Below are 12,498 nucleotides of genomic sequence, written 5' to 3'. Positions count from 1 at the left end.
TCCTTTCTCAAGATGATAGGTAGTCTTACACACACAGAACAAACCATTACAAAGCATTCAGAAAAAGCAGTAGTCCCACACAATATACTTGGTTTTAGACATGACCATACTTCATTACTTTGCATTCACAAAAAGGAAATTAAATAATTTTTTCAATAGAGACATGTCAAGAATAGCATTACAATTCAAAACATAAACATGTTTTTCATTAAGAATTCCCTGGCAGAAATCCAAAAAAGCAATGATGATGGCTGGCATTTTATTATAAAGTTAAAGATACATATCTTCTTGCTCTACAGGTACTGAGAAATTTCAGCTACGTGAAGTTTTATAGACACTCAGCTCTGCCCCATAAAAAGCAGTATTTTTTTTCCTCTTTAGGGCAGGACTACACTAGAATTTAAAGTCGATCATAGATATGCAATTCCAACTATGCCAACTGCACAGCTGAAATTGATGTGTCTATGATCAACTTATTTGGCCATCCTCACTGAGGGAGGCTGATGGGAGAAACTCTCCCGCTGACCTTCCTTACTCCTTGCCAGAATGAGGAGTACAGGAGTTGAATGTTGAGCCCTAATAGTTCAATTTTGCATATCCTCACTAGGTGGATCTTCTGGGGTTCAATTTTGCACACCTAGTGGGGGGACACAGGTTGAGAACATACAGCTCTACACCACGGAAAAGTTTTCACAGTGAAATAAACCAGATGAAGAAGAGCCAAGAGCACCACTGAATTTTCTTTTCACTATTTACAGCTGGGGATGCTGGCACAGAGTTCAAGCAGTATGGAAAGTCTGCCTTCTGCAACTGACAAGTAGCAAACAGGCATTATTCATACACTGTATGAAGAAAAGGAAGAGGTGATGAGATGGCGAAACCTATTAGGATAAAAAGGGAAGCTGCAAATGCATTGCAAGAGTCCCTCTAAGTATTTAAGATTAGTAGCTGAAAATTAAATTGGAGTACTAAAGAAAATCATGTCCAGCTATCAGTCAGTAGGCAAAAATTTCCAGCCCAAAATAGTATTAAAATTAAGATCTTGTGCAGGGGATGTTGGGTATTATTGTTTATATATAACATATTAATTATTAAATATGTAATTTGATATTTAGTGTCTACTGCATTACTTCTGTCTTTTTTGGGGGGTGCAGTCCTATTTGATGGAAGAAACTAACTGTTTTGAAAGGCAGAAAATGAGAGAAACTATGGCATGAAGGTCAAAACCCTTTAAATACAAAGAAAACTTAATTGCTGGCAATTTATTGACAAAGCATCAAAATCTCAGTAAATTGGGGTTATTCTAATCTACCATTACAGGCCAACTCTCCTTTCATATTTTGTGGCTTTGTAATTGAGTAGCTTTCCGTACATCTTCTGGTTATTTATGAAGTTAAATTTAACCCACACATTCCATTTTGGGCTAACAGACAGGAGTCTATTTCTGAGAACCCACAACGTTAAGCCTAGCTTCCCAAAGTAAAGGTATAGTAATAACCACTGTCAGTCTGCATTAGGAGACACAGCTGACCACTGGCCAGGTCACACCTGACATCTATTGATATGTGGGGATTGGCTTCAGGTCACTACTCAGGGGAGCAGGCTATAAATGAAGATTTTACTGAATGCATTTGGGATCCCAAGTTCAGCTTCTCACCTATGCTCTCCTCACCTGCTGTCTTAGCTATGGTAACTGACTCAATCTCTATAGCAGTTGAGTAAGGTTACAGGTTGAACAGCAGGGAACTTTCGAGTAAACAAGTCTCAGATCCCTTGAGTGCAATTATTAACATCACAATAGGAGGCTTGCTTTGGGAAACAGTATGAAAGTACAGTAAAGAGATGTTAGACAGATGATTGGAATAAAGGTCTCCTCATTGTGCCTTTTTCACTGAAGCAGCTGCTAGCAGAGGAGACCCATTTGGATGAGGGTCACCTCTTAGGGATTGAGTGATGTACAATCAACCTTGATAACCATTCTTGGACTGAGAATTTGATAGCCAATAACATAGGGGATGACAACTAGTGATTCAATAATTGTGTCTGTGCTGGGCAATTTTTGTGGAAGGGTAAGAGCTCTTGAAAGAAATCCCATGACACAGGAAGGTGGAATGTGGTGATTTACCAAGAATCAGAGCTAGTTAATAGGCTAAGAAAAGCAGACAATAGCTATATCTTGAGGATTATAAATTAACCCAGTTCACAGGCACTGCTGGTGGCAGGGATGTCCAAGCATAAGGCCCACACTAAAGGTGCCAACTCCTACAGGCCAGAGATACAGTTACAGACTGGGTGAAAGGATATAGAAGGCTCACAGGGAGCAGAACCAAATCAGCAAAACTGCTCATTATTTCTAAATGTTGGAAGGGATTATAATGAAGTATACAGTGAGGAATTAAGCTCAATAAACATACAGAATTCCTGCCTCTTTCCCTTTTGGGTGTTTGGTTAGTTCTTTCATGTGTGCCCTTCATGGATGACATAAATAGAATTCATACCTTTATAATTCCATAGTAAGTAATTTAAACATTTTACTGCTTTATACTCAAAGAAAAAGAACAAAGACAAATGCATTATTCAGACACACATTTTTAAAAATATTTGCAGTCTTTTTTAGGTTCTTAAATAGTCTGCATTAATGATGAGCTTAACACCTTCCTTTGCAAATACCTCCCTACTGTAAATTCTTATAACAAGCAATACCAGGAGTCATTTTTTAAAAAAATGCCAATTAGCAAAAGATTATGGGTTTCCAGTAGTGGGAAAACAATAACTTTTGTAGCAACTTTTTACTAAACTATCCATGTTAAGAAAAAAGAAATTAGAGATTGGTTAAAAAATGATTTCTTCTAATCATAAACTACTTTTCACCTCTATCCTTAAAAATATACAACATGAAAAATACATCGAAAATACTAACTGGTCTTTAGGGCCACTGGCTAGGAAAAACTGCAGAAATGAAACAATGTAAAATGCTGTCTGTGTCTCTTACACTTCATCTCCAAATCATTCCAGTTTGATATATTTTGTACAGAGAAGTTCAGCTGCTTGGCTCTGAACACTGAAGTGTCTTTTCAGAGCAGCCTTTTCACCAATTCCATGGTCTAGTGTTGTTTTGAAATAATAAGATTCTTCAGCATGTCAAATGAGTTGCCATCTGGGTGCACAGACTCTACACATTTGCCTTCCTCATAAACTAGAAGGAATCCACAATCATCTATTCCAACTATCCATGCTACAGGGCCCTCTTCATTCCAGAGACGGACTTGCTTACCCCTACTCAGAGAGACAGAGAGAGAGAGAGAGACAGACAGACACCAGGTTATTACTTAAAAATAAATTTGAACACTTCACAAAAACAACCTATTGTATCAGCCACATGTGAACTTTCCCCTCCTTTGAAATGAAGCAGTGGTTGTGGATTTTGCATCAGTTATAAAAACAGTTCAGCGCGGATGAATAACACACAGCAACCATGAGAAATAATACAGGGAGAGCACTGAGTCTCTTCTGATAAAGATACTGTTACTCCTCATTTCTCTGAATCTTCAGAAATAATAATGACCTTTAGTAGCACTCCTTTATTTTCCCTTCACATGTCGTTTGCAGAATGCATGGCTAATGCATGTTACTTTAACAACAAAATTTTTGGTACATTAGTACAGCCCAATTTCAACATAAGCAAAACAAATAGCTATAAATAGTGCCTTTTTTGTTTTGTTAACAAAAGAGGAGCCAGTACCCTGTCCCACCCCCCACGGCCAATCCCATGGCTGGGGCTGCCAAAGTGCCAGTACCAGCAATAAAAAACACTGGCTATAAAACACTGTCTGGTTTGTGAGATGATACATGCAAGATCCCTATCAAAGCGGTATAAGAAATGTCCGTACATAAAGATTTTGATCTATGCTAATTTAACACCAATATAAATACTGAAAATGCACTCAAGTTAAAACCCAAGTAAGCCACTACTGCTTTAGAAGGCAATGCAGTGGAACATTCACAGCGGAGGCAAGACATCTAAGAGTTATCACTAATTCTCTTAAGGAGAGTTTAGGAAAAGATGAACAGAAGCGACGGCTGTACTTACGCATGTATCCAGTATTTATAATATAAAGGAAGAACACCATTTGGTCCTTTCTCCTGAAATGTATCTATCAGTCTTTCCAGCACAGTTACGCTTCTAGCAATCAGGTAGTCTGCTGTTAAGGGCCTTAGTTTTGTCACACTTTTCTTATTGTACTCCATGATGAGATCATTGATGCATATAGTAGGGTTGCTATTATTCACATTAAACCCACAGCCTGAAGAAGAAAAATCAAGAGCGCAGAGTAAGAAAAGTTGCCTATTTCTTATCATGTAACAAATCCACGTGCATTTTCTCTAACCATTTAGTGTAAAGCTTTCTGAAGGTTTTCATAAAGGATTTTTCCAGCATTGTATCATTTTTTAATCAGTCTCGTGTTCCCAAATCCATGTATGCTAATTACACTGGGAACTTAGCTAAAATTTTATGTCCACATCCTCCCTTAAACTCCTTTCTGCTAGTAAATGCCAGTTCAAACAGCCCCAATACAGTCCCATTAAGAAAATGCCTCCCTACCAAAGTCATAGCTTGTTACTAACGTGAAGATTTAGGAATCAGCAAGGTGCTAGCTGTGCTGTCTAGACTGCCAATAAAAACCAAAAAACTGAAAATCCTTTAAGCTGTGGTACTGACAGCCAGCTACTCAATTATCTGAAAGAAGAGGACTAAGCACATTATGAATCTAGCAGCCTAAATTGTCACTTTGGCTATGTCTACAGTAGCCTCACCCTTTCAAAACGGGTATGCTAATGAGACACTTTGGGATGTGTTAAGGAGGCGCTGCAATGAATATGCAGCACCTCATTAGCATAATGGCAGCCGCAGCACTTGGAAAGTTCCGCTTTCGATCACATGCAGCTCGTCTACACAGCGTCCTTTTCGAAAGGACCCTGCACACTTCAAAATCCCCTTATTTCTACAACCAAATAGGAATAAGGGGATTTTGAAATGTGCGGGGTCCTTTCGAAAAGGACCCTGTGTAGCTGAGCCAGGCAGGATCGAAAGCGGCACTTTTGAAGCGTTGTGGCTGCCATTATGCTAGGGAGGCACTGCATATTCATTGCAGCACCTTATTAGCATACCCTGAAGTGTCTTTGTTAACTGATTTCAGATTCTGAAAAATAAGCCTTTTTCCTCAGCTCATAAATCAGCAATTGGCTTTCTAGGAAAAGCCCTGAAGAGTCAGACTTTCTGGGTTAGACTCCAGATAGTTTAATCTATCTTGCCATAATATCCTTTTGAAGCCTCAAGTTTCTCACTGAGCTCTCTCTAGCTAAGATGATGTTGGCAAAATGCCACTCTTATTACATGGCACTTGGGGAGCCTTTTCTGCAGCTCCTCAAACAGGTTTTGAGAACTGTAAGAAAATCTTGCATTAACTATTTATTCCCCGTACCCACCCCACAAGCCCTTTATAATGAAGATTTTCCTTTCCCCTTCTATAGGAAGGTTACATTATTTTATAAACCTGATACTAACAAGACCAAGAAAACAGAATTAATTCACCCAAAATTCCTGGAGATAGAAGATGTTTTCAGAAACTACAAAACCAAAAACTAGACTATAAACACAAAAGAAAGCTCTAGAGTAATATCTAGCCAAAACGTACCAATACAACTGGCAGGAGGGAAGAGCAGATTATCTAATAAGCAATAAAAAAAAAGGAGAAAAAATAACAATATGCTAAGTAGTAGTAACTCAAACACAGCCATTTGTACTCCAATACAGTATATATGAATAAAGCTCATGGACTATCAATTTCAGTATTTTTTCCAAAAACTATGAAAAAACATCATTTCGTTTAAGGTGACCATCTGTCCCATACCGGGCAGGACGGTCCCATATTTGGGATGCTATAAAGGCATCCTGATTTATTTTTTTAAAAGAGACGAATTATCCCATATTTAAGCCCTAAGGGGCTAGGGGAGGGAGCACCACTGGCTGCTGCTTTCCCAGGGCTCCGGACGAAGAGAGGGCCTAGCTGCTGCTTCCCTGGGGCTTGGTGCAGCCAGGAGGAGCTGCCCCTACCCTGCATGTAGCTCCCTGTCCCTTTTTGGGACAGGGAGACATGGTCACCCTCTCTCTTTTGCAGAGCTTGACAAACCTGTAATCAGACTGAAGCTATAGAAATCTCTTCATAGGATATATGAAGTCATTGAATTGTCATGATTCGACAACCTGGTAATGCCAGTTAAAGAGCAGGTTTTTTGTTTGGCTTTGTATGCTTCTGAGATGGACACTTAAATTCAGTTGGCTAACATGGCTGCTCAAAAGTCCTTCCACAGTGACCTCAGCAAACTTTTAAGCAGGGGAGTAGTTGGTTAGCCAAATGAAGGGAACACTGCTTTGTGGCCTAAGGGAGGTGTGAAAGGGGAACAGGTGATGAAAACTGCAAAATGCTCAGCATGGTTGCTGACTAATACCCAGGATGCAGTTTCGTTGTAAAGCTTTGGAATCCACTTGTTTGGCACATATAAAAAGGGGATACCAGTAAGAGATATCTGGGAACCTGACTGGATTTGGGAGGAGCTAATGGATGGTGCCTCTTCTGGCAAATGTCTAGTGCAGATACTCCATAGGAAAGATAGAAAGGGACCAGATAAATGCATTGGAAAGGGACTTAAAAAGAAGTGCCTGTTAAAAGAATGAGTGGGTGGCGGCTGGGGACTCCCATGATTGGTACGGCTGGGAGCCAACCCCTGCTCTTCTTATCACCCACCTTAACCCTCTTATGACCGAGGGTAGATGGTGAGGTCCCAGCAACAGATTTTCTGGTGGTACTTGCACAGAAAAAGAAGGGAGCTGGTAAAAGTTCCCCAATTAATTATGGAATAAGCATGGGATTACCTGCACTGTACAGTGTTATCTGCTGGGTAGTCTCAGAGATCTAATAATGAAGTTGTGGCGTGATTAAATCTATGTCAAAATACCTCCTGTCCTCCTTTTGGTATAGCCAGGCAATAGGTTATTTAGACTTTTGCTGGAAAATATGAGCGCAGAGTCCACACTAAGGCTGTCCTTAGAGTCTTCTCATTGTCAGTCTCTCAGAGCTGTGAAGCTGCATTTCTTCTCTTCAAGGACTAAACAGACAAATGAGTCTGGCCTAGGAAATTCTCACAACTTGCCCCTGAAACCTCAACTTTAAGAGGTCTGAGAAATCTCAGTAATTGACTTGATCACTACTGATAGCGGTATCCTCTTTTTGGAGAGACACATAATCCAACAAGGGTCATGATCTATCAGTTAGGAAAAGACAAATGGGGAAATGAAAACAACATTGAGAATACATACTTATTCCCTGATGACTTAGAAAGCATAATTATTTAACACCTCAGTTCATTTTCCTTGTTTGGAAAAAATGTTAAAAATATAGAAAACTTTTATCCATAGTACCCGATCTTTGAGACTCACTGTGAAAGGAGATCTTCTGTACCTGCTATTTTTAATTCTTTAAAATCTTCTGTACTAACCCTTAGGCTTGTATTTAGCTCTTCCTGTCTAACTGTATGGAATGGATAGATAACTGGAGACATTTATTTTTTGTATTTTGTGAAGCTCAAGGTTTGCATACCAGCATTGCAACTCCTCCTTATTTGCTCTTGTTCTTCTAGTCTGAACTTCTGAAGGGCCTTAAGCATAATTAAATAGCTTTTAAAGAAATAGCCTGACAAGCCTGAAAATAATTTAGACACTTACCAATAAGTATGTGAAACGTGTTTCCCATAAGTGTAGAATTTACTAGAACCCCACCAAGCTTCATCAGGTCACTGTAGTAAATATCATTTGGCCACTTCACTCGTAGGTCAATATCCTAAAGAAATAAATGCTTATGTATATCACTATAGTTCAATGATCTTTAATAAAGACTACAGTAGATTCTGCCATCACTCAGTATTTCAGGAAATGATTCTCTCTATGATACATTGGAACATGATAATTTAGTTCTTCGTTAATTTTACAGTATATTAGAGGCTGCATGTACACCATGAAACAAATATGAATTTAAGGCAGTTAGCTCGATATTACCGTGTGACCGTCTTCACTATAAATACCATTAGCCTGATTTAGGGAGCACTAATATTGAGACTGAGTCCTTAACTTAACTAAGGGGCAGAGAGTGTGGGGAGCGGCGGGCCAGGGGCATTCAGGGACTGGGCCAGGTCACAGGGGGAGCTGTGGAGTGTGGCTGGAGGCACCTGACTCCATGGCTGCAGGCACCCTGCCATGTGGCTGGAGCTGCTTTGTAGCATGTGGCCACGGCTGCCCTGCCACAAGGCGAGAGTTCCTTTGCCATGCACAGCTGGAGGTGTAGGAGGTGGTGGCTCCTCCAGGCTGCACCAGCAGTAAGTCCTTAATTTACCTTGGGAGGGAAGGTTAGGGGACGGGGACGGGGGTGTTGGGAATGGGCTGGGTGCAGGTGGGGGTGGGGAGCTGCTGGCTAGAGGGGAAGCTCAGCCACAGGGGAGTGGGCCATGACAAGGAGGATTGAGCCAGTCCAATCCTCCCTGCCATTTGCCATGTGTTATTTCTTCTTGCTCACGTGATCCTCTGCAAGCCCCTAGCAGCAGCAGCAGTCGCCGCCGCCGCCGCCCACAGGTGCTGAGCAGGCAGCACTGACCCCCAAGAGTGAATGTGGGTAGGCGGACTGAGCAGCTTCTGCCCCCTCATTCTGCATGAGATAAGAGTCTGGGATACTTGGGTCCCTGGATTATTTTAGATAATCCAAATGGTGTATGAACCATGAGTTGGTCACCGACATCCATGGAAGTGTGACTCCTTACATCACCCCAGGGAAGACAGCCCTCTCAGAAAATTCCTCACTGCTTTGTGGGTAGGTTTGGGAGATGCTATGGGAGTAAACCCAGACAGAAAATCTGGAGTGGAAAACCTAAGGCGGCGGCGAGCAGGGAGGATCTGTCAAACCTGCCTTCTGGCATCTCCTTGCAGTCACCTGAGTTCCAAACGCACTGACTTCTGCCTTTCCTTTGGATTCAACTGGGGCAACTGAGAGGGGGACAGTGCCGCTTGGGCAACGCACTTGCTCCAAACACTAGCCCAGGCAATGCAGCGTGTAAGAGGGTGCCAAATGGAGCAGATAGCATAGAAACAACACAGGAAATGGCAGTTATGGGTTATAAGCCTTTCTCAACTGGTGAAGAGGATGTCACCATGGGTCACTTTTGTCTGTGGGAGGAATCATTGCACTCCACTAGTCAGCTACTGCCCGCCTGAAGCCGGGCAGTCCCCAGTCAATAAGGTGCTGACCTGCCACATCTGCCTTCCTCATTGGGTGCAAGGGGACAGACCAAAAATCGAAAAGTAGATGTAAAAGATGTACCTGCCAAAAAATGAAATAATAAATCAACTTGCCTTCTGGCTTGGGAGCTGCAATGTGCGGACCATGTGTCCAGGACTTGTATCTACCCCGACCTTACGAACACGGACTCAATATGCAAAGTAGCAGTCATTGACCAACACCAACAGAAATGGAATGTCAACATCACTGCTCTCCAGGAAACAAGGCTGGCAGATGCTGGGTCAGTGAAAGAAACCCTTTTTTTCTGGAATGGCTTGAGTTCAGAGGAACACTGTCTCTATGGAGTTGGATTTGCTGTTTGGAACAATCTGCTGAAATCTATCAATATGCCCATAGCTGAACTGGAATGTATTATTTCCCTGAAGCTCTGCACCAAGTCAGGATATGTCAACACCACCAGTGCTTACACACCCACATTGGCATCATGCACAGAAGACAAGGACTACTTTTATTATAATCTTCAGAAAGTTATGAACTTCTTTCCAACTGGCAAACAACTGTACATCCTTGGCGACTTCAGTGCTAGAGTTGGACATGATCATCAGTCCTCATCTCTCTGCTTTGGTCATCACAGTATTGGGAAAAAGAACAAAAATGGTCAAAGGCTTCTTGAACTCAGCTCTCAGAATCAGCTCTGCATCACTAATAGTTTCTTTAACTTGAAAGAGTGTCACAAGGTTTCATAGCCCCACTCCAGATTCGGTCACTGGCATCAACTTCACCTTGTTCTTGTATGCAGGAAACACCTCAATGCCGTCAAAATTACATACATGATAGCGCAGATTGTGACACTGATCACTGGCAGAGTGAAAACTGTCCCAAAGAAACTCTATATGACATAGGAATACAATAAGCCAAATATCAATACCCTCAATACCAGAGATGCACTGAAATGCTCTGTTTTCACAGATGATCTCACTCGCAAAATGGAACACAAACCTGACCAACAAACTGTTGATGAAACATGGTCCATGCTGAGAGATGCAATACACAAATATGTCAAATCTGCCTTTGGAACGTGTAAATTCTCTAACAAAGACTGGATCAATGAAAATGCTGACATTCTTAGGCCTCTTCTTGAAGAAAAGCACATGGCACGTATGAATAACTAAGAACCCATCTCAAAGCACAAGAGATCAACTTCGACGCACAAGATCTGTTCTTCAGAGAGAATCCAGGCGGTGTGTGAACAAGTATCGGGCCAACCTATGTTCTAATATTCAAAAGGCACCTGATTTGGGCAACTTGGAAACCATGTATGATGGATTGAAGAGAGCACTCGGACCATTACCAAAGTCGCCCCACTGAAGCATTTAAAAAGAGGAGATCCCAGACAAAAAGCTACAGATATCCAGATTGGTGGAACACTACTCACCTCTTTATTCCCATGAGTGTACAATACAACCTGAACTTGACAACCTCATCCCAACTCTTCCAGAAATGTCTGAGCTAGATGCAGAGGAGGAGGAAGAGGAGGAATGTTCTCAAGCTCTTGATGCTCTCTCCAATAGAAAAGCACCACAAATGACAGAATTCCAGCTGAAGTCCTGAAGGCAAACAAGGCTGTGCTCTTCCGCTTCCTCTATGATTTACTCCTAAAATGTTGGAGAGCAGGTGATCTCCCACATGACATGAAGGATGCAAACATCATCACTCTCTGTAAAAACAAAGGTGACAAGGGTGACTGCAACAACTAGACAGGCATCTTGTTACTGGGTATCACAGGCAAAGCATTTGCCTGTGTCATACTCAAACGCCTACAAAAACTTGCAGATTGAGTCAATCCAGAAACATGATGTGGCTTCAGGGGTGGCAGGTCAGTCAGTAGATCAGGACTACACAGAGTATTAACCAAGACTGGCTGCCCACCAACTCTGCTCAAGCTCATAACATCCTTTCACGAAAACATGAAAGCAACACTGCAATATGATAGCTCTACATCAGATTCGTTTGCAAGCAAGAGTGGAGTCGAACAAGGGTGTGTTCTTGCCCCTACCGTCTTCGGCATATTCTTCTCAGTTCTACTAAATTGCACATTTCAAAACTCATGCAGCGATGTGTTTCTCCACACAAGATTAGATGGCTCCCTCTACATGCTGGCATGACTCAAGGCCAAAACTAAGGTCAAGAAGTCCTCATCAGGGAACTCCTCTTCACAGATGATGCAGCTCTCATCACTCATAATAAAGACACGCTACAGTCACTGATGGATTGTTCTCCCTTGACATAAGTATGAAGAAAACTATTGTATTCACCCAAGGTATATCTCAGTGACCCAATCCCATTCTGGATAACAGTCCATTAGATGTGGTTCAACAATTCTGTTACCTTGGATCTACTGTTACCTAAAACCTATGCACAGACGAACTGAACATCAGAATCAGAAAGGCAGCTATGATTTTTGGCAGACTTACGAAACAATCATGGAACAATCCTAAACTGAGAGTGAAAATTAAGATATTAATCTACCAGGCATGTGTATTGAGTATCTTGCTATATGGTTCTGAGGCATGGGACACCTACTTGAACCAGGAAAAAAAACTGAACAGCTTCCATCTTCACTGCCTCCACAGAATTATGAATACCAACTGGCAAGATAAAGTTTCACATGCAGAGATTCTGTCAAGATCCAGCATACCCAGCCTCATAGAGATCCTCAACAGCAGAAGACTACGATGGCTTGGTCATGTGAGAAGAATGGGTGATGAACATCTTCCCAAAGAAATCCTCTTTGGTGAACTATCATGTGGGTTGAGAGCAAGAGGATGACCAAAGCTAAGATGCAAGGATACATGCACAAACACCATGAAAAAAATTCAGCATGGATTCAAAATCCCGGGAATCTACATCATCAGATTGAAATATTTGGCGACAATTGCTACGACGGGGCACTTCATCCTTCAATAGTATATGTGCAAGCCACGCAAAAGAACTTTGTCTTAGAAGAAAAAACTCTCAGACTCAAGAATTTGGAAACAGACTGACATGCCGTTATTGCAATCAACCGTGCAAATCCAATATTGGATTGATAAACCAGCAGAGAAGCTGCAGACTCAAACACTACCCACAGATCCTCACCACTGCTGCTAACCAC

General features: G+C 41.6%; 1 protein-coding gene across 2 annotated transcripts in view; it reads right to left on the bottom strand.

Annotated features, from left to right (window-relative positions):
* Positions 1 to 87: 87 nt before the first annotated feature.
* Positions 88 to 12,498, bottom strand: part of HLCS (holocarboxylase synthetase) — a 240,308-nt gene continuing 227,897 nt past the window's right edge. For both annotated transcript variants that reach the window (XM_074996264.1, XM_074996254.1), the window contains exons 9-11: positions 7,784 to 7,898; positions 4,091 to 4,304; positions 88 to 3,276 (exon numbers count right to left, since the gene is read on the bottom strand). In XM_074996264.1, the coding sequence (XP_074852365.1) occupies positions 3,105 to 3,276; positions 4,091 to 4,304; positions 7,784 to 7,898 (501 nt within the window). In that variant the 3' untranslated portion in view covers positions 88 to 3,104. The remainder of the gene's footprint in view (positions 3,277 to 4,090; positions 4,305 to 7,783; positions 7,899 to 12,498) is intronic.

Source organism: Carettochelys insculpta, chromosome 1 (genome assembly GCF_033958435.1).
Source record: "Carettochelys insculpta isolate YL-2023 chromosome 1, ASM3395843v1, whole genome shotgun sequence".
In the NCBI taxonomy this organism is placed as follows: domain Eukaryota; kingdom Metazoa; phylum Chordata; order Testudines; family Carettochelyidae; genus Carettochelys; species Carettochelys insculpta.
The sequence above is the reverse complement of the archived record's forward strand: the minus strand, read 5'-3'. Positions and strand labels throughout refer to the sequence as shown.